Here is a 25674-nt window from a genome sequence, read left to right as displayed (position 1 = left end):
CATTCACAGAGGAAATATGGAAACTTAGTATACTCAGCCTGCTGAGCAAGAAGCATGCACAACTCTCTCCGATCTCCACATATCTTCCAGTTTTTATCTTTATATTTTATCTTTGTAAGAACCAATTAAAGAATCGCAAGTTTTTTGAAGGTGTACTGAATGACCAACAGGTAACGAAGCATAGGCCTACTTGTTGCCATTGTGCAAAAGCACTCATCACTGCCTTCAGACTTCTTTTGGAGGAATCGATAAAAATATCCATTAATCCATTTCTTACTGAACATTAAACGTTTGTATTAAACCAGGAATATCACTGCAGTATACTAAGGCACCCTTTATGAAGAACTTATTCATGCTTTACCAAAATTATGATATTTCACACGTAGATGCCAATTATAAACATAATCCATGTCATAGTTTAGGAAAATCGCTGCACACAAATAGGTAGACAGATGGAATATTATTTCATATGAACAAGAAAAAGATGTAGCCTACACATTTCAAAACCACATATTTTGTAAAAGTCATAAGAATCATTAATTACATTTTTAAACCCTTATCTGGTACAGCACCATACAAGATTACATCCAAATAGTGTACAGTATCTTAGTAAGACCTACTTCATCACAAGATTCTGAAGCCTTGACAATGACGAAGAGAGATAGCCAGAGAATAACAGCTAGTGAAATGATATTAATGAGAAAAACAGCAGGATACACAATTTGGGATAAAACGAAATGAGGATATTTTAGAAGAACGGAAGTTAAACCTGTGACTGATTTCCTACATGAATACAGAACTTACTGGAAGAGCCATCTAGGAAGAATGCCGAAGAGCAGATGGTCGAAAGCGGCCTTAGGTTATCGCCCTTTCGGAAGACGATCTATTGGAAGACCCTTAAAAAAGATGGCGTAGAGACCGCATTGGATCAGTAGGTCCATCAGGCTGTTTCGGTCCACCTTTTTGGGTCACTTTTCATTTTTGGTAAATAAGACATTTCGGCCCCACGACATTTTTGGTACAGCATTTTCGGTAATGCGTCATTTCCGTGCCACTTTTGATACAGCACTTAGGTCACTTGGGTCACTTAATCATTTTTGTCATTGCTTTGTTTCAGTCATGTTGCTTGGTCATTGCTTATGAAATAAATTTAATTTAAATTACATTTCCATACAACGGTAAAAGCAATTTGCAAAATGCAATAAAATTTCTGAGTAGAAGTAAAATCACTTCCTAGCAACGGGGGGAAAAAAAACTATTTGCAAAGAAACGTAAGGTCTCTCCTGAACAAAGCATACATCAAGAACCAGGAGCAAATCGTGTTCATTGTGGTAAGATACCAGGACTACAAGACCAGAGGACAGTTGGATGTTTATTTAAGGACACTGGCCTACAAACTGAAGATCAACTCTGTGGGCGTGCGGCTGATAGTGATAGTGAAGAGAAAGAAACGGAATAGTACCTACTCAGAAAATTCTTGTGCATTTGCTTACAATAAAAATAATTATTCCTTACATTAAATTATATTTTGAGGGTATAATGACCGAAGTAGGTACCAATATGCCACAATTACCCAAAAAGTCATTACCAATATCCAAAGATCTAAAGATACCAATGACCGAAAAAGCGTGGTCCAAGTTTCAGGTACCCATAAATCTGTTAACTATCTGTCTGTTTACGAAAATGTGGGACCGAAACAGCCACTAATCACTACTAATAATAATAATTCTATATTTAATAATAATAATAATAATAATAATAATAATAATAATAATAATAATAATAACAATAATTCTTTATTTATACTGGCAGAGTTAAGGCCATAGGGCCTTCTCTTACACTCTACCAGGTCACAAAGTATACAAGCAGTTAAAATTTAACAAAAAGTTAAAGAAGAGAATACGAACATAAGTTATTACAAAAAAATAATAATAATAGCATAATAAAATCGACACTAAACAACATGAAAATAATACCATAATAAGAAAAAAAAAGAGAAAGTAAAATACATTGGAATATAATGAAAGCAACTCATTTAGTACAAATGGTTAATATGGAAAAACTGAAGGAAGAATATATCAAAATGGAATGTAATAAAATAATAATAAAAAAGAAAAGAAATACGAAAATTAAATAAAATTCACGATAAAAAGGCTATGATAATAAATTCATCGGCTGATAAAGAGAACAAAAAGGGAAAAGGAAGAAAAAAATATATAGCCTATATTTTTTACAAAACTATGGCAGAGAAAAGGGCTTATAACTGAAAGGAATCTAATTCAAAAAGTGCAATTTTAATTTATTTTTGAAAGTAGACAATGTCCGACAGTCTCTGACATATTGTGGTAGAGAGTTCCAGAGATGAGCTGCAGAGACGGTGAAAGATGAAGAGTAGAAGGATGTTCTGTGTTTAGGAATGGAGAGTGTGATATGGTGTTGTGAGCGAGTATCTATTTCGTGTTATGAGGACATTTGTTGAAAACGAGAAGCTAGGTAGCTACTACTACTACTACTACACTAAATAAATGAAATGCTAAGAATGAATGGACGTAAATATACCTAATATGAATTGTAAACTGAAGAAGCTTGAGAAGTGTGTCTATGTTTACATAGCTACCAGCTGCTGTATAAAGTCACTATCCCGTTTCTAACATTTTTCTTCACTTGTAAATACACTTATCATTGGAGACAGACTTTATTTCTAGTATTAAGGTTCTTAAGATTTCAATTTTACAGCTAATATAGGGATTTTACCCCTCAGGGTGGATTTCTAGCATGGGGATGAGGGGAGAAATGAAGCCTTACACATATCTGCAGCATCCGCTAAGGGCCAATCAGAGGCGTAGAAATTTCGCGCATGCGTTTATTAGAAGGAAAGAAAGAAAAGGTATAGACGGAGAGGGGGGGGGCAGAAAAATTGTGGATATTAACTAGAGCAGCATGGCTCAATAAAGTTGGCTGAGGCTGCAGCAGAAGCTGTTAAAACAAAGGACGGCTCTGAGCGCAGGATCGAAATATTAGCAGTGAATCTGCGTTACACAAATCATTACTTATAAACCAGCAGCTCTCCGCTTCTCGCTCCTTGCTTGAGACCAGCGTTCAGACTTGTTACGTCACAGATGTAATTAATTTGTCCACAAGCTTCGCTTCTTCATTGTACGGGAAATGCATTGCGACATTAAAAAGAACATTTCTGGATATTGATTTGCCAGTATTTTTTATATTATACCGTGTGTTTTTCTGGGTATATGAAATAGTAATATACGTTACAAGAGCGGTATGTTGACGTTTTCATGGTCGAGGAAAAGATTGAAAAAGCGAAACGTAGTTGAGCTTTTTTAATTTCCGAGAACATGAAAACAAACATACCGCTCGTGTATCGTACATTATTTTGTGCGAAGATCGTTTATTACATACCTGAAAGACGAATTTCTAATTAGTTGCAATGAAATATCCATGTTGGTTTCTGTTTAATGACGGCAACTTCGGAAAACCAAAATATCTTTCTTCAAAATTGTTGCTATAAAATGTTTTCTGTGTTTACTATACTCCAGCAGGCCGTGATATACGTCTGTCTTTTTTTTCCCCCCAGTCTATAAATGCGAACTTAAAAGAAACGGTAAGGTTATGTAATGATTTATTTTAACAATATTATTTATATAACATATTGCAGTAATAACATCGGCATCTGGAATCTCGTTGATTTTTTCACGGCTTCCTTAATGTTACTTGTATCAGGAATGCAATAAGTTTCGTGGAGTAGTAGACTTAACTTAATTTTTGCAGATATTTAAAAACAATAATTAACATTTCAATTTAGGTGAAATTGCAGTGGTAAGTTTCCAATTTATAATTATTACTATGTTAAACGTCTCTAAAAACAATATGTTAAAAGCCTAAAGCAGTAAAATGAATGTCGCGCTTAAGCGGTAAGAAGAGGGAAATTGTTATGTGTGTTACGTTGGGAATACTGAATGTGGTATTTCACACTTACCGCGTATTGGTTCTGTGCGGAAAACAAGCAAATACGCACGATCTCGCACAAAAGAATTTTATGGTATTTTGATCGTAACGATTGTTTAACAGAGGTGCATATAGCCTATGTAAGTAAAGTACGACTTAACGGGCTACATAACTGTTTCATTTAAAATCTCACTCACTGCCTTCTTTTTTCGCCATTCATTCATTAATGACAGTTGCTTATAGCCTAATATCGAACTCACGATTTTCTTTGGCTTGCTTGTTCTGTTTCTACCAAATTTCGTTACGAATATCAGTGCAATCCATTTCTACAAATTAATCTGAGACAAAACCATTTGTAGTAAACACTTTTGTTTTATTTTCCTACCATAGTAACCGATTATAACGTTTTCCCTATCATAATAATTGATTAAGACGTTTCTCAATTGTTATTTTATCTACAAATTTAATTCTCAATAATTTCTTTTGTGCGAGATCGTGCATATTTGCTTGTTTTCCGCACAGAACCAATACGCAGAAAGTCTAAAATTCCACATTCAGTATTCCCAACCTAACGTACATAACAATTTCCCTCTTCTTACCGCTTAAGTAACATATTGATTTTACTGCTTTAGGCTTTTAACATATTATTTTTAGAGACGTTCAATATAGTAATAATTATAAATTGGAAACTTACCACTGCAATTTCACCTAAATTGCACTGTTAATTATTGTTTTTAAATATTTGCAAAAATTAAGTGAACTCTACAACTCCACTAAAGTTACTGCATTCGTGATGCAAGTAACATTAAGGAAGCCGTGAAAAAATCAACAAGATTCCAGATGCCGATGTTATTACTGCAATATATTATATAAAATAATATTGTTAAAATATTAAAATGAAAAATAAATCATTACATAACCTTACCGTTTGTTTTAAGTTCGCATTTATAGACGGGGGGGGGGGGGGAAGGCAGAAGTATATCACGGCCTGCTGGAGTATAGTAAACACAGAACAATTTAAAGCAACAATGTTGAAGATAGATATTTTTGTTTTGAAAATTTGCCGTCATTGAACAGAAACCAAGATGGAGATTTCATTGCAACTAATTATAAATTCGTCTTTCAGGTATGTAATAAACGATCTTCGCACAAAATAATGTGCGATACACGAGCGGTATGTTTTCTTTCAATTCTCGGAAATTATATAAGCTCAACTACGTTTCGCTTTTTCAAACTTTTCCCGAACATGAAAACTTCAACATACCGCTCTTGTAACGCATATTACTGTTCCAACAACGTAAAAAAATACAATTATTAATTTATTTTCTCTTAAGAAATTCTCGCTGTCGCTCGTTTAGTTAAATTCCATGCTCGAATGTTAAGTAAATAACTATAACATTGCCGTAAGAAACCTACCTAACATATTATGTGTCTAAAAGCAATGAAAAAATAGTTTAATCAGTGGGTCACGTTTAGAAATTAACAGACCTTGACAATAATTGTATAAAATAAGAGAACATAATTATTTATGGTTGCTAATTCAGAGCCTGATGTTTCTTGTTTCAGAAATTGTCAAAGCCTGCTAAATTATAAACATGGTCGGTCCACTGATTAAGTTATTTTTGTTTTTATACATAGGTTTCTTACGGCAATATTAAATCGTTATGTCTTATACCCAGAAAAACACACGGTATGTCATATTTCTTAATAAAGCGCTTTTCTACTTAAATTGTGTAGCGAAGTTTAATAATAATTGTATGCAAATATTTTTTAAAAATTATTCTAGAAAAGATAATGCCTTTTGATAGCTTTCACAGGAACACGAAGATTAACGTTGTTTATGAAAGATACACAGATTATAATTATTACCTTACAAGAATCCAGGATATAAACAGGATATCAGTATTTTAATATTACTTACTTACTGGCTTTTAAGGAAGCCGGAGGTTCATTGCCGCCTTCACATAAACCCGCCATAGGTCCCTATCCTGAGCAAGATTAATCCAGTCTCTATCATCATATCCCACTGCCCTCTAATCCATTTTAATATTATCTTCCCATCTACGTCTCAGCCTCCCCAAAGGTCTTTTTCCCTCCGGCCTCCCAACTAACACTCTATATGCATTTCTGGATTCGCCCATACGTGCTACATACCCTGCCCATCTCAAACGTCTGGATTTAATGTTCCTAATTATGTCAGGTGAAAAATACAATGCGTGCAGTTCTGTATTGTATAACTTTCTCCATTCTCCTGTAACTTCATCCCTTTTAGCCCTAAATATTTTCCTAAGCACCTTATTCTCAAACACCCTTAACCTATGTTCCTCTCTCAAAGTGAGAGTCCAAGTTTCACAACCATAAAGAACAACCGGTAATATAACTATTTTATAAATTCTAACTTTCAGATTTTTTGACAACAGAATGGATGATAAAAGCTTCTCAACCGAATAATAACAGGCATTTCCCATATTTATTCTGTGTTTAATTTCCTCCCGAGTATCATTTATATTTGTTACTGTTGCTCCAAGATATTTGAATTTTTCCACCTCTTCAAGGGATAAATTTCCAATTTTTATATTTCCATTTCGTACAATATTCTCGTCACGAGACATAATCATATACTTAGTCTTTTCGGGATTTACTTCCATTTCACAATGCCCATCTATTTAAATTTTTTGGTTTATGGTCAATGTAGACATTATGAAAAGATAGCAAGGGAAATATTAATACCCAAGGAAGTTAGTACAAACAAATTTTTAATCAACCGTAAATTATATTAAGAACAGCGATTGTTTAAACTCGAGTCTTCTACGTGGAAAGCCGACCGCTAGCTGTTCAGCTGTGTTTCTTCTCGCGTGACTTTTTACATTTTTATAAAAATAATAACGAAAATCTAAAATGTTTTTGTCGAGTTCACATACAACAATGATGTAAGTTTTGGTGTTGTGTTCTAACAATTTATGGGTGATTCTCGATTTGGAGGCATACCTAAAAAATGCGTCATGTTGCTCTGTAAAATAATTATTTCGGTGGCGATGTTGCTATTTGAGCCGGCATGGAGAGCTTAGGTAGCGGGCTGAAACCGGAGATGTTCAATCGATATCGCAAAATATTAGTTCTTACAATAATTATAGGGGCTCATTTCCACCGCTCTCCGTATCCTTTAATTGACCTGTCTGCAGGAAGCCCCCAATTATTTTGCTTGCCTATCGCCTTACCAATTACCTCTCTATAACCACATGTATGACTTCTACATTTTTCCTTTTTCGTTACACACATATATAGAAAATTGTTTTGAGATATTGGGTAACGTATATGGTTTCAAAACTTTTGGGGAAAAATAGTTCCATCCTCTATCTATCCTTTTATCAGTTCAGTTCCATACGCTATAAGTTCTCAGGGAAACTTACAAACACTTGGTAAACACACACACACACACACACACACACACACACACACATATATATATATATATATATATATATATATATATCGCAAATAACAAAAGTATGAAGACTCACCCAGTTAATACTGCTTCGTCCATGATTTTAAACATGTGAGTGCATTCACATGCTCCGAGTTAAGTATCGCTCTACGTTTAGTAACAATGTTTCCTGCATCTCTAAACACGAACAATTTCTTTTTTTCTGTCAAGCACTTCTCCACGATCTTTCAATTTAAATCCAAACGTTCATCGAGTTTACCTTTCAAATTTTCATATGACATAATGGAGTTTACACTTTTCACAAACCACAGAAAACTGATTTTTTTTCCTTTATCAAACTAAACACACAACTTCATATACAAACTCAGTACAGAAACAACAACTGCAAAACTACAGCTGTCGAAACAGAATACTTGCCCCTATTATAATCGAATTATCAGATTTTAGGAAGAGAAGAATATAGTTATGGTCTCACTTGCACACAGTGTAGACATGGCTATTTTTATAAGAGATGAGGCGGACAAATCCCAGAAGAAGTATGTAGGCTATTTCATATGCTAGGAAGATGATCAGACAACAAGATGGAAGTTTTCTTGGAAAACCATATAACTTAATAAGGGTTTCGTATTGTGTTTCAGCTTTCAATAGAGGTAGACTAGGTCACTGTCCTCATATCTCCATCTCTTTCTGAAGTGTTTATGCAAAGATTTTCCCTTCGCTACCTGGTTTACAGTTAGAAAATGACAGTACTATTGTGCTTTTAAGTAAGCAATTTCCGAGAGAGAAATATTGTCGGAATTTTTAGTATGAGTTTGTATTAACAAAATAATAATTAATATCAACTACAACCGATTAATTTTAATCGACTCGATTATTCGATTAAATATTTTTGTTAAATTAATCTTACAACAGAAATTGATCGATTAATCGATTAGATATATGAGGCCTCGCCGACCTCACTGAATAATAGTGACTATATGTAGTTAACATGTGGATACCTATTATTCGAGAAAAATTCGGTCCGGCACCGGAATCGAACATAGGACTTCTCAGCTTTGCGCCCTGAGTGCTCTTTCCATCTGAGCTATGCTGAGACCCGATTCACGGTGCTTGTGATAACCACTTACCGTACTTTATGAGATATGTCTGAAGCTTTTTCCTTCTCCTAAGTTTAATTGACCGTTTCATTTTTTTTACGGATGTTTCAGAACAAAACATCATTCCTTTAGTGATATTTTACTAGCCTTCAAATAAAACCTCTTACATGATTTATTTATTTATATAAGAAATGCAATTTATTACTCTTTGTAATAATTAATCAATTACATAACAATTATTTTTGCCTCACAAAATTCCAAGTAACAATATCACGCAGGTTGTTTAGTGAACTGTTCGAATACAGGTCTCCACCGAAGATGCCAATGAGATGAAAACGTATGCAAAGAAATTCAGATTAAAAACAAATTATTACATGTTATAATATTAATACCTTTACTTCAGTCACTTCATGGTATAATTAATAATGATGTTAGATGGAACTAATATAATTTTCTTCATCATGTATTCATTTTCGAATGACATTCTATTTAAATATGTAGGCTATTAGCAACAAAACTAAAGGATTGGAAATACTCTCTACAGCTCTACACGAAATAAAATAGTTCTTCCAACGATTTAGATTCTGGAAAAGTCCCCATAACACTTATAGTGTTCCCTCGTTGAATGGCAATACTAATTCTTTGGCGGAGGAAAGCCGTAGAGCGAGAGTCACCGTTATGTGCTGATAAATAGAGGGACATCATTTTATTTTTACTTTAATTTTTATTGTACCTGAGTTTTTGAATGTACTTCACTCCCACCCCTCCAACTGTCCTTCACACAGAACCAAGGCCGCATATAGTAAACAGTAGGCTACTGAGTTAGTGAGTATAGTACGCTCCAGAAATATGTTCGCGTTTTTCAGTGACGAAAGAGCATTCAATATTGAATCATATTCTCGCGCAGGTACTGTCGTCCGTTTGCCTACGTCGCATCCCGGTTTCCTCCACCAGCTTCTATTCGCCTCTCTGTAAAGGCTAGTGGCTGGGCTGTCTTAGCTCTTTTCTGAGAACATTAATTTCTGTTAGGAATTGGACGTCTGCGTTATATTATACAACTGTTTAAAATAACTTAAATAAAAGGGCCTCGTTAAGTAATTAGCTGTCACGTGATTTCCCCCCTTTCTACGACCCTGCGACATAACCACTTGAACGGACAGTAGATAGCATGTCTGAGTAATTTTATCTTTTCGGATCGGACAGAAGTGAAGATTGAATTTACAGTACGTAAGGTACTCTTTTATAGAGTGGGTAGGCCTATAGAATTATTTCAACATGAGTTACTAGTACGAAGGACGAAACTGGTAATTGGAATTAGGTACAATAGTCTATAGTGCGATAATATGCACGTTAGAACTGAAGCCTGTATCGAAATGAACGGCCGTAATTAAAAAAAAATGTGTGTAAATATCCATATTATGGTTATTTTTCAATTTCACTTTATTTTCTATAATGTACGCTAATGTGCTCTAGACAGTATAACATACACTACATAATAAATACGTCCGCATGGACAGCTCAGTTCGTGAGTAAAAACACTCATTGTTAATGCTGTACTGTATTTTGATTAAACAAAAACCTAATGAAAATTATCAAACTCAAAAGCGTGATATTTCCTAGTTTACGTAAATGGATGAACTACTTTTCTTCCCTCCTATACCTAGTAAAATGATTTGTTTGTATATTACGCCAGTATCATCGAACTCCAGTCGTGGAAGGGGGTAGCAAACGGTGTTTCCTGTTCTCCTGTTAATCCAAAGGTATAGCCAGGTTAAAATTAGAAATGGTAGTAAAAATAAAATGATGTTCCTGTACTTGCCGATATCAGAAGTTAACAACTTCGCCTCGAAACACCATGGACCCATAGATTTAATTAATTTTCTTCTCGTTCATATTTATTTCACTTAATACTTTACATTATTTTTCACATATTCCAATTAAAAATTCAACATAAAAATGACGTTTGACTACCCCCGTGATCACCGTGCTGGCTTCCAGACTTGGACGATGCTGAACTCTGCACATGTATTATTGCACTCGTAGCTTGATAGTAGGAATGCGTTTAGCACTGACCTGTATTCGATCCTCGGGCAAGTCCGTTTTCAGCGACAGCATCTCCCGCGCGTAGACGTCAGGATAGTGCGCTTCTTTGAAGGCCTTCTCCAGTTCCTCCAGCTGATAACTCGTGAAGATTGTCCTGCAAAAGAGGAAATGGTCATGCACTATTCCCAGTACTTTAGTTTTGACATGTAACGTCTACATTCTACTTACACTAATAGAAAAAAAATGAAAGGATTTTGTGGAACCCAAATTAGACTTCGGTTGTCATGGAAACGCTGAAGTTACGTCATATCCGATAAAATTACAATGTGAACGAGTCCATTCCTATTCACAGGGGAAAGGGGGGTCCGCATATAAATATTGTATTGTATGTATGTATATATATGTATGTATGTATGTATGTATGTATGTATGTATGTATGTATGTATGTATGTATGTATGTATGTATGTATGTATGTATGTATGAGTAGGCCTATGCTTCAAAGCACTGTAGCCACTGGTGTAGCTCAGTCGGCTGACGCGTTTGTCTCCTGATCCAGGGATGCGCTTGGGCGTGGGTCTAATTCCCGCTTGGACTGATTACCTAGTTGGGTTTTTCCGAGGTTTTCCCCAATCGTAAGGCGAATGTTAGTAATCTGTGACGAATCCTCGACCTCATCTCGCTGTCATCAATCTCATCTACACTTTAATCATCTAGTGTAGTTGATACAGCGTCGCTAAATAACCGACTAAAAAATCACCTGTATCACCCCCTTTTCTCGAAAACTACATGATACTGAGTGTTCGCAAAAAAAAAAAAAAATCATTACCGAAACCTATGTAAGGATTCGATTGGTGTTACTTCCATTTTCTGGAATAAACCGGAAGTACGCGTAACAGGGGTTAACTTTGAATTTGACCAGCCTCATGGTCTTGTGATCAGAGCTTCTGGCTATAGTTGATGAGGTTCCGGTTTGATTTCCGATTAATACACAGGAATTTTTCCTTAAAGGGGATTATTCCTGTGTTCGTCCATGGTTTGGAATTTAGGTTAAGTTTAGATTTAAGACCTCTCCTGGCACCACATTATCATTTCTTTCTTTCTTCTGCCTGACAAGTGTTAGGCCACAAGGCCATGTCTTTGGCCATGTGGTACATAAATCACATTATCACAATCATCCTATCATATCATCGGGGTAATGTAACTCCTCCTTCCAGGTGCTCCAGCCTCAGAAGTGGGTTACAACTAAGCCACTGCCAGAAGAGAATACCAGAAATGTCGAAGAGACAACCTGGTGGCATTGGATAAAAAAAAAAAAAAACTTTGAATTTTCAAGTGAGAACCTAGTCAGTGTAAGGTATCTTAGGATAGGGCTTTAAAAGAAAAGTAAAAAATTATGAAACCCTTTTTATAAATTTCGTTCTTTACTCTAAACTGTAATGCATTTTGTTTTGAGTTTTTACATACTCATGAAGATGAAACCAAGCCTTGTTCGAAAACAGGAATTCTCCATCATGAACTTAATTTAAAATCCATTCACAAAATCCACGCCTGATTAGAGGGTCACCGAATCATATTCTTGCACCACTGTAAATTTGTAAGGTTTTTCCTTTAGTGACTTTGTAGTAATTCGCACAGAACTTTGAGGTATACCCGTACAGATTTAGACGTTCGATATCTAGTTTCAAAGTCTGCCTGCTTCATGTTGTGATGAACAAAGATAATGACCGAACACACAATTATCGTCAAGAAATCTTTCATATTCTCAGAGAATTACTCTTAAAACTTGTCAAAAACAAATATTTAGTATAAATATCGCAGTAGATGATTTCGCCAGAAGTATGTACGCGTGACTAGGCTAAGTTTGATACACTGCTATGAAATTATCAACATAGGCTAAATACCACGTGAGACTAACACCATGCACCTTACTATAATAATACCGGACAACTGTATACTAGCAGTATTGGCGTGAGTGCGAAATATCGCGGACCTGACATCTAGCGGAGCGGGATGGAATTATGTCCACATATACAAATATTAACATAGCGAGATTCGGACTATTGTTTAAAACGTGAGTTACTAATATGGAATTATATATGAAACACTTAAGAAATGATGAATAATAATGAATGTAAAATTATTATCTTATATCAAAGCTGCATATTATGAGAAATATTGCATACTTCATATTAAATTTCCGTAATTAATTGTTACATATTTTTTCTTTGGTTTACCGAGACAAAATCAATCTGATAGTAGGAATTAATTTACAGTAATGTTTTATATACTCATTGCTGACAACTGCAAAGATAAAATTGATAGTAATCTGATGCTTGTAATAATTAGTAAAGGCATGTGAACAACAATAAAACTTAATTTGATAAAACCTTAAAATCCAATGCATTTTAACTTCTATACATTTATTAGGTCTAAATAAAAGAGCTAATTTGTATTTTTCTATAAACTCAAAGACGAAGGAATAAAGGCCTAATAAAAAATGTTGTTGACTCACGTTTTATGATCCCTCGGAAATCGAAAGTACGATTTGGAGCAATTTGTAATGCTGTAATTTTGTAGCAGTTATAAACAGCACATATACACCCTGACATTTTAACACAGCACTGATTAATAAAACTATTAACTAGCCCAGCAACAATATAGACTACATTGCAGTTGATTACAGCTTGTCTCGCTAGTATCGCCACACCGGCCGCCTAGGTAGCAGCACCAACGTCGTTCGCGCGCAGAAATGCTAGCTGTCCGGTATTATTATAGTAAGGTATTTGCTAACACATAATCACGAATTGTAAATTGAAACTAACACAGCAGCACTATAATGTTACAAAGGCACGTACTCTAAAACGCGTGTTATTTTCATTAATCAGTATTCAGATATTTATGTAACAATGTTGTTTAACAACAGTGCATTGCGCCTGCGCGAAAATTTTCTTCTATCCTGCTAACAAGGAGTTAAGGTAGGCGCCTTATCGGAATGAATTCGTTCAGCGCGTTTGGATTTTTATTATTTTATCGCTCACTCGTGTGCATTTCCGAATTGATCATGTAATCGTGTTGTTATTTATCGATAGAGCGACAACATTACTTCCTTGTAGTAGAGTTCATCGATAATAATTGAGTAAGATAAGAGTTCATACACAGGATCCAAACATCACGTAGCATACTTTATTATTGTGATGTACCGAGGTACATAATTATATTTCCGTACAGTAATTCTGCGTTATGATATGATAAAGGATGGGTGGAGTGGAGAAAAATTCTCTCCGGCACCGGGACTCGAACCCGGGCTTTCTGCTGTACGTGCTGACGCTTTATCTATTAAGCCACACCGGATTCCAGTTCCGATGCCGAATTTAATTCTCTCAATTTAAGTTCCATCTCTTAGTTTTCTGTTAGTGTCCAACCCTCATGCACTGTGTCACAGATGTGTGACAGTGGCACAATGTCCAACACACTATATGCCAACTGAAGTTGATATGCCTTAACATTCAGCATAGCATGCGGATGAGATAGATGCTGCCCTTTATCACCAATATTTGACAGTTCCTCCTAAAACAGTAACTGGACTTATTGGTCTACATGGCCTTATTTGGCGCACTTACCTTATAAATCCGAACGCGTCGAACGAATCTTTCCTGGTAAGTGAACGCTTACAATCCTCCTACATCTTAAGTATTAAATTACATAATTCTGATTCTTGTCTTATACAGTGTAAATGTCCGATTAAGGAGCCCTCTGAAGTTAAGTATTTAGGCATAATTTTCGATAATCATTTAAAATAGAACCAACATATTAATTACCTTTGTAATAAATTACGTAAAATAATACATTATTTTGTTTTATTGAGGAATTATTTGTCAATAAGTTTATATTTATAATATATTTCACTTTATTTCAATCGGTATTATGTATGGAATTACATGATGGGGTAGCTCATTTAAATTCAATTTTAATCCACTTTATTTATTACAGAAGAAAATAATTAAAATATGTCTTCATAAACCTATTGATTTTCCATCTCAAAAATTGTTTTTAGACTTTAATGTACTTAACATAAGACAGATTTATTATATTGTATTAATAAAATTCATAAATAAAATCCGAAATAATTTTGAATTGTATTCTCATAGTTATAAAACAAAAGGTATGAATTGTTTAAGATTGTTTGAACCAAAATGCAACACTGCTACTGTATTTAATTATAGTAGTAATTCAGGCTCAAGAATATATAACAAATTTATATTTAAATATCCTAGTCTTGTCAGTTCTAATAGTTCTAATATTAAATTTAAAAAGTTATGTATGGATTTTATAAATCATGAAAAATTGTAAATTTAGAATTATATATTCTTATTGTGTAGTAGACATAAGACAGATTGTATTATGTACTGTATTTCTAAATTTAAATTCAGGAATCCGCCCCTGAAGCACGAGGTCTACTCTTTCAGCGGTGTGCTAAAGTTTTATCTGTTTATATTATATTTTATGTTACAATTATTAGCAAAATATATAAATGCAAAATACAAAAATACAAAAATAGAAATACGTCCTCCTTACAAATAAAACAGTACTAGCTTAAGTAAATTAAATACATAAATTAATATTTAAATAAATAATTAAGTAAATAAGTAAATAAATAAACAAAACACATAAATACAAATAACTAATGCAAAGAATTAAATGAATCGTGTGATCATAATAAGACCATCTATTGACCTTAAAGGGCTACACACGTTTTGTTTTATTTTGTTACGTAAAACAATCCTTTACTATAAATGATCTTTCCGATTACATACTTGAATAACTATCGTTAGGAGACACTTAGAAACATGATATTGGTGTCAATGGAAAGAGAAACTCAAATATTTTTTGTTATCCATTCGGTTAAATGACATGTGCTACTCTTAAATCAGCAAAAATTAGAAAACATGAAATTGATATCAACAGAAACAGGAACTCCAACAATTTTAAATTTTTTTTCACTCGAAAACATGAAACATGAAACAGAAAGAGAAACACTTGGTTCACAACCGTAAGTAAGTCACATGTGCCCAATGTGAGCTCCTTGTGTCACACGACACACATCAAGTCTGTAGTCAATTTCTGCCAAACACGTTGTAGCATTGGACCATCCACCAGTGCAGTGGTCTCCGTGATGCGGATACGAAGATCCTCAATGGTAGGTGGTAATGGTGGCTGATACACTTGTTGTTTTATAAAACCCCACAGAATAAAAATCAGGAGTGAGGTCGGGGGAACGTGGAGGCCAATGCAAACATTCTAAATCTTCACTCCAGCACGTCCAATCCATCTCCTTGGAAGTCGTGTATTCAGTTCGTTTCTGACATCTAAGTGGTAATGGGGTGGTGCTCCATCCTGCTGAAAAATGAGACCTTCGATGTCCTGTTCCAGTTGTGGAAGAAGCCATAACTGTAACATGTCTAGGTACGAATTACCTGTGACTGTCGCCTCGACGAAAAAGAAAGGGCCAGACACCTTTTCACGGCTTATAGCACAGACTGGGATATGTGAAAATCTAGCACGCAAAATGCCCTCCTGTCTTCGTTTGCAGTCATTTTTTTGTTATATCGTATCCTAGCAACGAAATTAATAAATATGCGACAGGTTCACCAACATAACAAAAATATTTGAGTTTCTCTTTCCATTGATACCAATACCATGTTTCTAAGTGTCTCCTAGCGATAGTTATTCAAGTTTGTAATCGGAAACATCGTTTATAGTAACACTGTATTATGAAACTATTTTGAGATCTTGGAAATAGATAAAATATAGTATATAAAATACACATAACACACTACATTTTCATGAACTATATAAGGAGTTTTAAATAAAACGCACTTCGTGCGTGGTAGTATCAACACAATCAGGTTCGGTCGCACAGCCTTCTTCCTCTATGCAGCCACTACAACTGACAAGTGAGTGGTTGATATGCCTAACATTTAGCAGAGAATGCGGATGAGTTAAATGCTGTCCTTTATCACCAATATTTGACAGTTCCTCGTAAAACAGTAATTGGCCTTATTAGTCTACATGGCCTTATTTGGCGCACTTATCTTATAAATCCAAAAGCGCCGAACGAATCTTTCCCAGTAAGTGAGCGCCTACCATTAAGCACCAAGTTTTGTCTCTGTGGTTTTTTTGTAGTAATTATTGTATTATTATTTTTAAATTGCGATTTTATTTTAATTACTACACAATTAATGCATAATATTTCGACGAGAGACGTTATAGGCCTACATTCACTTGATATGCATTACGAGATTTTTTTAAATTAATGAACATAATATTCCATGACATATTGATTCACGCATTTACTGAAAAGTAATTAAAATATGTTCAGGGTACCTAAAAATATGTGCATCGTTATAATGTGTAATTTCACAGTTTTAGGATTATTGTTTATTCATATGCGAATGTGAGGAGAGTAGTGATGAGCTTATATTGTCCAATGAAAACGAATGTTTAAAAATTCGTTACCTTCTATTATAGACTTAATATAAAGCTTCTTCTCTTCTCAAGACACCTTCTTTCAAGAGAAAAGTCACAGGGTGATGGTTTATAATTTCCCCTGGGTTTTTCCGCGTTCACATATTTTAGATAAGCTTAGGCCTATTTCATAGGCTTTATTTTGTTTTAATACACCTTTTATAACACAGGTACAACTTTTTTGCGCGATATTACGTTTTCTCGACCTTAACAAAAATGTTTGAGGCGCCGAATGAAGCATTAATTACAGAAATATTTAGGCCTATTTCTTGTTTCTAAACGGCTAGAAATAAACAGAAAATGTCTGTGGATTGAAATGTATTCTTTATTTTACTACTCTATCATCTCATAAATTGAGTTTATTCACTTTGATTATGTAATGTGGACTTTACATAACTAATAAAAATGTTGTAAACACATTCATTACCGTACGCAACTAGTTAGTAATGATACTTCTATTACGCAACTAGTTAGGTAATGATCATCATATAACGTCTGTCATATGTTTCCAGTAGGATTCTGTGAATGTCCTCTTTTGCAATGAGCCAACAAGACTACAAAGAAGAGCTAAATACAATCAAATACATAGCACAAGAAAACGGATACAACCCCAACATAATAGACAACATAATAAGAAACACAAAACATAATCACAAAAACATAAGAATACAACACAAACACAAGAACACAAAAAATACATCACACTAACATACGAAAATAAAAACACACACACAAGATTGCAACCTCATTCAAGAAATTAAATTACAACATCGCATAGAGAACAAATAATACTCTACAAAAACATCTCAACGCACAAACAACACAAAAAAGACAATCACATAGGCGTATACAAACTCAAATGCAACACCTGCAACAACTTCTACGTAGGACAGACAGGCATATCACTTCAAATACGCTACAGAGAACACATCACAGCCATAAGAAAACTACAAAACACTTCCACATATGCAGAACACATCACAAATACTAACTACACCTACAGAGGCATAAACACAAACATGGAAAATCTACATATTCAACCAAAAAGCCAGAAACTAAATACAATAGAAAATACGGAATATATAGACACACAAAAACACAACCTAATGAAATTCTCAATTTCAGAAAACACACACTCTTTGACTCCATATTACACTACACAAACATACCTCCACAGGAAACACAAACAAAAGGCACCGAGATCAGCACCAACCAGTTCTGAAGATGGCCCATAACAGGCTGAAAATATTATGGATTTATTAATTTGTTCTACAGAATAATCTCTGTAATGTTGACAATTAATATTTGAGGAGAAAAATTCGCTCCGGCGCCGGGGATCGAACCCGGGTTCTTGGTTCTACATACATAGCGCTGTATCGTATTACAAAGCGATGCTAAATTTGTGTCAATTCTCCGGAGGTTTTTTAGACAAACATAAATAACAAAAAATATGAAGAGTCACCTAGTTAATACTGCTTCATCCATGATTTTAAACATTTAAGTGCATTCACATGCTCCGAATTAAGTGCTGCTCTACGTTTAGTATCAATGTTTCCTGCATCACTAAACACGACATTTTTTCTGTCACGCACTTCTTCACTTTCGTTCAATTTAAATCCTAACGTTTCACCGAGTTAACTTCTCAAATTCTCATAAGCCTACGACATTATGGAGTTTTCACTTTTTTCACGAACCACAGAAATTTGATTTTTTTCTTTAGCAATCTAAACACACAATCTTCATCTAGAAACTCAGTAAAGAAACTGCAACAGAACAGCAGACTGGCCCCTATTGTATTTGGGTTTCAAAATTTTAGAAGGAGAAGAAGGTAGATATTTGTCCACCGTTGTGACTGAGAGATTAGCGAGTCTAACTCCGAATCCATCGGTCCCGAGTTCGATTCCCTGTCAGGACGAGTTGCGTGGGTGAGGTTTTTCGGGGTTTTTCCCTCACTCCTATGGATGAATATCAGGTAACTTTATCAGGCGATTGGAACCCCACTCATCTTCGCCACTTCCTTTCCCCTCCCATTCTCCTTTCCTCATCATTCCTTTTCTGGTTTTTCAGATCACTCTACAGGCGGCCTCCCGAAGCTGCTGACTCTCTCGACCGGCCTCCGTGGATTGTAGTTCAGCGATGTTGGATGTCATCTGCAACGAGCACGCGAGGCGGACCTACTCGAGGGAGGAGTTTCGCTTCGGACCGACCGCTTGGGGGAAGTTGCCGAAGCAGGAATGTATATGGATTTCTGTCGGCTGTAGGGACCGGTCGTTAAGGAAGTCATATGGTTAGGGTGGTGCGCGTAGGGGATATGTGGCATGCAACTCATTCCATATCGAGGGTTAGCGCAATAGGTCGCAGTGTTGGGTCATCCGTGCCCCCCTCAATTAAATTCCATTCTGTTCTATTCCAAGGTAGTTATTCTCTCACTTGCACACAATGTAGCCATGGCTAAGGGATGAGAGGGGCGAATTCCATAAAAGTAAGTATTTCATATGCTAGAAAGACGATCTGACAAACTTAATAAGGGTTTCGCATTGTGTTTCAACTTTCAACAGGAGTAGACCAAGTAATTGTCCACATATCTTAATCTCTGTCTGAAGTGTTTATGCAAAGATTTGCCCTATGCTACCTGCTTTGCAGTTGCAAAATAACAGTATTATCGTGTTTGAAGTAAGCAATTTCTGAGAGACGAATATTGTCGGAATTTTTACTCTCAGTTTGCATTAACAAAATGATAATTAATAACAAGTACAACCAATTAATTTTAATCGACTCAATTATTCGATTAAATATTTTTGATAGATTAATCTTTCAATAGAAATTTTTCGATTAATCGATCAGATATATTTTTAACCAGTTACTCTGAAACAGAAGCCTGAAATATACTCGTGTTGTCATTGTTTGGTTTGTTGAATTTATTAACATTGTTGCTAGAAATCACTTTAACAGCAAATATTTCAAAAGACTCTTATAGAGCGAAATTCGCTTTCCATTCCTTAAAAAAAAAATCTCTTGAAAGCTATGAAAGAGAGCAAAAGAAATTAATGCTCGACCATGCCGAAATGTAGTAATTATACACCTGGTAGCAGTCTTTTAATGCATGTCATTAAAGTACACCTATTCATTAAACTTCAGGTTTTCGATTATTCTCGGATATGCAATCGAAAGACAACTAGCAAAACGTCACGCAGGCTGGAAATCCAATACTGTCGCAGAAGGTTATGTTCTGTTACTACAATAATTAGCGTTAATTGTAAATAATATTCAAATAAATTCAATTTGCCATCTCGTTTTTCAATGTCGAATTCAATTTCAAGATTATATCAAGCTTAACGTCTATCTTACTCTCTAGATAATATCAAGGTCGTCGACATTCGTTGTCCGGAAAAAATCAATACTTTCGCGTCTGCGCACATCTCACAATTTACGAGATTGCACAAGGCCAGTTCCGCTCCCCAGTCACATAAGAATAACATGAATACTTATGAATAATTTCAAGTTAGAAATATGGTCGAGCATAAAAAGTCGTATGAAACTTGCCTATAATGGTAATTAAGACGCTCGTATGAAAATTATGAAACGAGCGCTACGCTCGTTTTATAAACATCCTCGCGTCTTAATTACTATCATTATAGGCTCGTTGCATAATGTACTATTATGAATTTGTTGAACAAAAAATGAAAGATTTCAGAATCATTGGTTCTAGTAAATTTATCGGAACAAATCAGTTGACTGATTATTATTCTACATTTTATTTTTACGTTTGAATTTAATATTCAGAGGTAAAATTACGTTTCTGATTAATAACACAGTTATTTTATTTTATTTTATTTTAATTAATTTCATATTATAGTGTATTATTGTTACAAATACAAACTACACTTTGTTCACTCTTAGAATGGGTCCAAATGTAAACAAAACAAATTTTATCTATCTGCCAAAAACCAGACCTGTACACACCAGACTAAAAATAAATAATGCTTTACTAAACAACAATAATGCTTTACTATTATGGGAATAATAGCTATTAGTAATGGGCGTATAATATGGTCATGAATTTTTCAGGAAATTTCTGTCTTTTTAAGTAGAATAATAATTTTCCTTTTAAACACAATCAAAACCATCCAAATGAGGAAATTTGGAAACGGTGCATGAGAAGTACCGTACGCTACTTTACAATAAATACGTATACAGAGTGGATGATAACCTCTGCACCAAAATGAAACTGGAAATAGATCATGAGGAGAGATTTGAAAAATCGAAGTAAGTTTTTTCTCTAACATTAACAGTTTTAGAGGAAATAGTTATGTTTCTATGAAGCATTTGGAAACAGCATGGCTATTCTAGCAAGTGCGACGTGTACTCCTTACCTTCCCCTCTCCCTCTGCTTTACTCAGTCTGTGGCGCGCGACAGTGTCCTGTGTTGCAAGATTTATTTTAACGATTTTCGCAATTATTCAATTTAAATTCATGGCTAAACGGTTTAATTTGCAAAACAACATTCAAGACACTGTAAAAAATCTTGGATTATTAATGGACAGAGATCTAAACTGGAATAGTCAAATAACCCACACCTGTAAGAAAGTATTTTCATTGCTCCACTCAGTAAATCATTTGTGAAATTGTCTGTCCCTTTCCATAAAAAGAAACATTGTTCAATCGCTAGTGATGCCCCATTTTGATTACTGCGATTCTCTCTTGCCAATTTAACTGTCAATTTCATTAAAAGACTACAACGTGTTCATAATGTGTGTGTCCGCTTCATCTGCAATACTCGTAGATTTGACCATAGAACGCCATCTTTTGAAGCTCTTTCATGGATCCACCTGAAGGAGTGTAGAACAGCACATTCTTTATCTGTTCTGTTTAGAATATTACTCACTTCTACTCCAAAATATCTGAGAACTCGCTTTGAATATCTTACAACGTTACGGAATCAACATCAGGCCTTATTGTCCATTCCTCGTCACCGTACCTCTTTCTACTCATCCTCTTTCACAGTGTCAGTTTGTCGCCTATGGAACTCCTTACCTCGTCATGTCAGGGATTGCCGAACGGTTAATACATTTAAATTAAAAATTAAGAATTACATACTTTTACGTGGAATTGATTTTTGAGCGTTAGCCGATTTTTACAGGTTATTCTGTGTGTTTGTATAAATTGTCATTTAGGCCTATCATAAAGTAAAATTAGTATATAAATTGTAAATTACTTAACTATGTATTATGTTTAGTCAATATTTTATTATATGTAAGCTTGTTAATGTGGATGAAAATTATTTTATATTTAAGTATGACTACTAATATTACTATTTTTGTCATTGTTTCATTGTGTATTTCACTTCTGGTAATGTGGAAGAGAAGGCCTTATGGTCTTAACACAACCAGAATAAATAAATAAATAGATAAATAAATAAATGAATGAGTGAATGAATGAATGAATAAATAAATAAATAAACAAATAAATAAATAAATAAATAAATAAATAAATAAATAAATAAATAAATAAATAAATAAATAAATAAATAAATAAATAAATAAATAAATAAATAAGCAAGTGAGTAAATAAGTAAGTAAGTAAATAAATAAATGAATAAATGAGTGAATAAATTAATGAATAAATGAATGAATGAATGGATGGATGGACGAATGAATGAATGAATGAATGAATGAATGAATGAATGAATGAATGAATGAATGATTGAATGAATAAACTGTAGATAGGTAGACAAACAGAAACATTCAGACAGACAGATATATAGATAAAGTTAATATGCCACTAAATAATATTCAGATTATGTTTACCTATCTGCTTGTATAGCAATCAGCCATTTCTTTTGGGCCATTACCGTAATAGACCGCTGCAAACATTGGGCAAAGACTATTTCCCCTGCTTAACGGTACTTCATCGAATGAAAAGTGTAATCAAAGTTTTGTTATATTTAAGATGTAGAATCACCTCTTAAATGTTGGTGCATCGGTCTCCTTTCACTCTGTATAATATTTTAATATTGTGAATATAAGTATTAAAGCTTCATATATATAATCAGAGTTTGTTTTTCATTTGTACATGGATTCAGACTATGTAGTACTTCTCTGTGAGTAAGATGTATTGCGGTCACTGACACGTGGTTAATGTTTAATACATTAGGATCCAAACTAAGAGCGCACAGACTATGGTTAATGACGTAATTGTTATTTTGGCAATTTTATTGCACTGTGTTGTGAAATACCATTTTATGAACGATTTTGAACAATAATAAAGACTGTTTATAATGCTGGTGTACAAAAACAGAAGCGTAATTTAAGGCCTTGCTTCGAACTGTGCGTGGAGGTAGTATTTTACTTTACAGAATAACGAACGAATGAAAGAACAAGTCCAAAAATGTTTTTAGGTATTGGATGTACAACAATAAATGGTTCTATTAATATGAAAAAATAGTGTCAATTTTAATAAATCAACAAAAGTGGAAAAGTACCAATACATAATATAGCCTAAAATAAGCATATATTAGGCTACACACAGATACATATTAATTTTCTGAACTGCAAAAGACTGACTTTTTTATTTTAAAAGTTTGCTGCAGCTCGTAAATTTCTGTGCCACATGATTATTCCTACTCTGGGGGTTTCAAAATCCCAGTTCGTGCTCCAATATGTATTACAATTCCATTCCAGAAAGCCTTTTTTCCTTACCTGTGACGTCTCTTTTTCTTTTTCTTCTTATTAAAGCCGAGACCGTCCGCTGAGAAATCTTTCCCCGCATCTAGGTGAGCGAGCCCTGAAACAAAACACGACACTATTATAGACGTTCTCATTCAACATGAACACTAGGGCGCTGATAGGCTAGCCATCTGGCTGGGGTGAATACTGTAGGTGAATAGTTTAGACTCCACAGAATAAAGATCATAGTAAAGTTGAGGTTCAAGAGCATCTTGCAAGAACTAATTCTTTGTATATGACATAATATCGACAACAGTGTATGCGTAATTTATTGCGATAGTATACCCTGCGTTTCCTTAATTGATTAGATTCTCTTCCTTTTTTGGTTCCTTAGTACAAAAATCCAGAACTTCTACTTAAAGTATTTCAATCTTTAGTATTATAATTCTTGGGGATAACCTAAGCAATTTGTATCACTGAAATGTGAAAATCAAAATTTCGAACCAAAAACATCCTCTTATGAGAAGAAAATGAAAATTAGAATAAGCGCTAACTTCATCGCAAATTGATCTAGAGTGAAATCAACTACATATAATTGAATATTATAGATTTATTAATTTGCCAGACAGAATAATATCTGTAATATTAACAATTAATATTTGAGTAGAAAAATTCCCTCCAGCGCCTGGGATCGAACCCGAGTCCTTTGTTTTACGTACCAAGCGCTCTGACCACTGAGCTACGCCGAATTCGATCAGCAGAACCGGATCGAACTCTCCTCCTTCAATGTTTCCCTTTATAGCCTGACTCCATGTTAGGCATATATGTTGACGTATATGTCCAATGTCAACTGTCATTATACTATTTATACTATACTATTTAGATCAATTTAGTGAACACAAATATATTGATATAGGTGTACCGCAAGGAACAATTTTGGGACCTATTTTATTTCTAATATATGTTAATGATCTGCTAAATATAAATTTAGAAAAATTTAATGGATCTATATATTCATATGCGGATGATACAGTAGTTATTTTCAGTGGTTTTTCTTGGCAGGAAGCATATAGAAATGCTAATATAGGTGCTAACATTGTTAAAAAATGGCTTAATTCCAACTTCCTTTCTTTAAATATATCTAAATCAACTTTAGTTCCTTTTTCGTTAATAGCTGCCAGTGTTTAAAATTAAAAATTTAGCGATGAATATAGACTAATAATACACAGTGAAAATTGTTTAGATCCCAAAAGTTGTAAATGTCCACCATTGAAAGAAGCCACGTATGTCAAATATCTGGGTATCATTATTGATCAGAATTTAAAATGGCCTCATCACATTACTTATCTTTGTAAGAGGCTTCGTAAAACAATTTATAAATTCGTTAATCTTCGATGCTACTTACCTATTAGAGTTCTACGAAATGTTTATTTGGCCATTATTCAGTCTATCATTCAATATGGTATAATTGTTTGGGGTGGAAGTACAAACATTAATCTTAGCCCGTTAAATTTACTACAAAAACGAATAATTAAAATTTGTTTGAAGAAACGTTTCGATTATTCAACTAAATTAATTTATTCAGAATTTAATGTATTTAATATTGAACAAATTTATAAGTATACGCTGTTAAAATTTTATCATAAAAATCGTAATAAGTTTGTATTACAGACACACAATTATGACACAAGACGAAATATTAATTCAACATTAGTAGAACCTAAATGTCTCACATCTGCTGGTCTAAAGCATAGCATAAATTTTGGCCCTCGTTTGTACAATGCTTTAACTAAATTACACCCAGAACTTCTAACATGTAACCCACTAACATATAACAAGAAAATTAGAAACGTGTTAATATCTTCAATTTGATTAAATAAATTTATAGCCTATGTGTATGAATTAATCAACCTATATTATATTTGTATTCTATA

General features: G+C 34.2%; 1 protein-coding gene across 1 annotated transcript in view; it reads right to left on the bottom strand.

The window, feature by feature from the left end:
• LOC138702660 (uncharacterized) overlaps nucleotides 1–25674 on the bottom strand; it is a 552147-nt gene that overhangs the window by 201475 nt on the left and 324998 nt on the right. The window contains exons 6-7 of the mRNA XM_069829987.1: nucleotides 23774–23858; nucleotides 10579–10702 (exon numbers count right to left, since the gene is read on the bottom strand). Of these exons, the coding sequence (XP_069686088.1) occupies nucleotides 10579–10702; nucleotides 23774–23858 (209 nt within the window). The remainder of the gene's footprint in view (nucleotides 1–10578; nucleotides 10703–23773; nucleotides 23859–25674) is intronic.

The sequence above is a fragment of the Periplaneta americana genome, chromosome 7 (genome assembly GCF_040183065.1).
Source record: "Periplaneta americana isolate PAMFEO1 chromosome 7, P.americana_PAMFEO1_priV1, whole genome shotgun sequence".
Classification (NCBI taxonomy): domain Eukaryota; kingdom Metazoa; phylum Arthropoda; class Insecta; order Blattodea; family Blattidae; genus Periplaneta; species Periplaneta americana.
The sequence above is the reverse complement of the archived record's forward strand: the minus strand, read 5'-3'. Positions and strand labels throughout refer to the sequence as shown.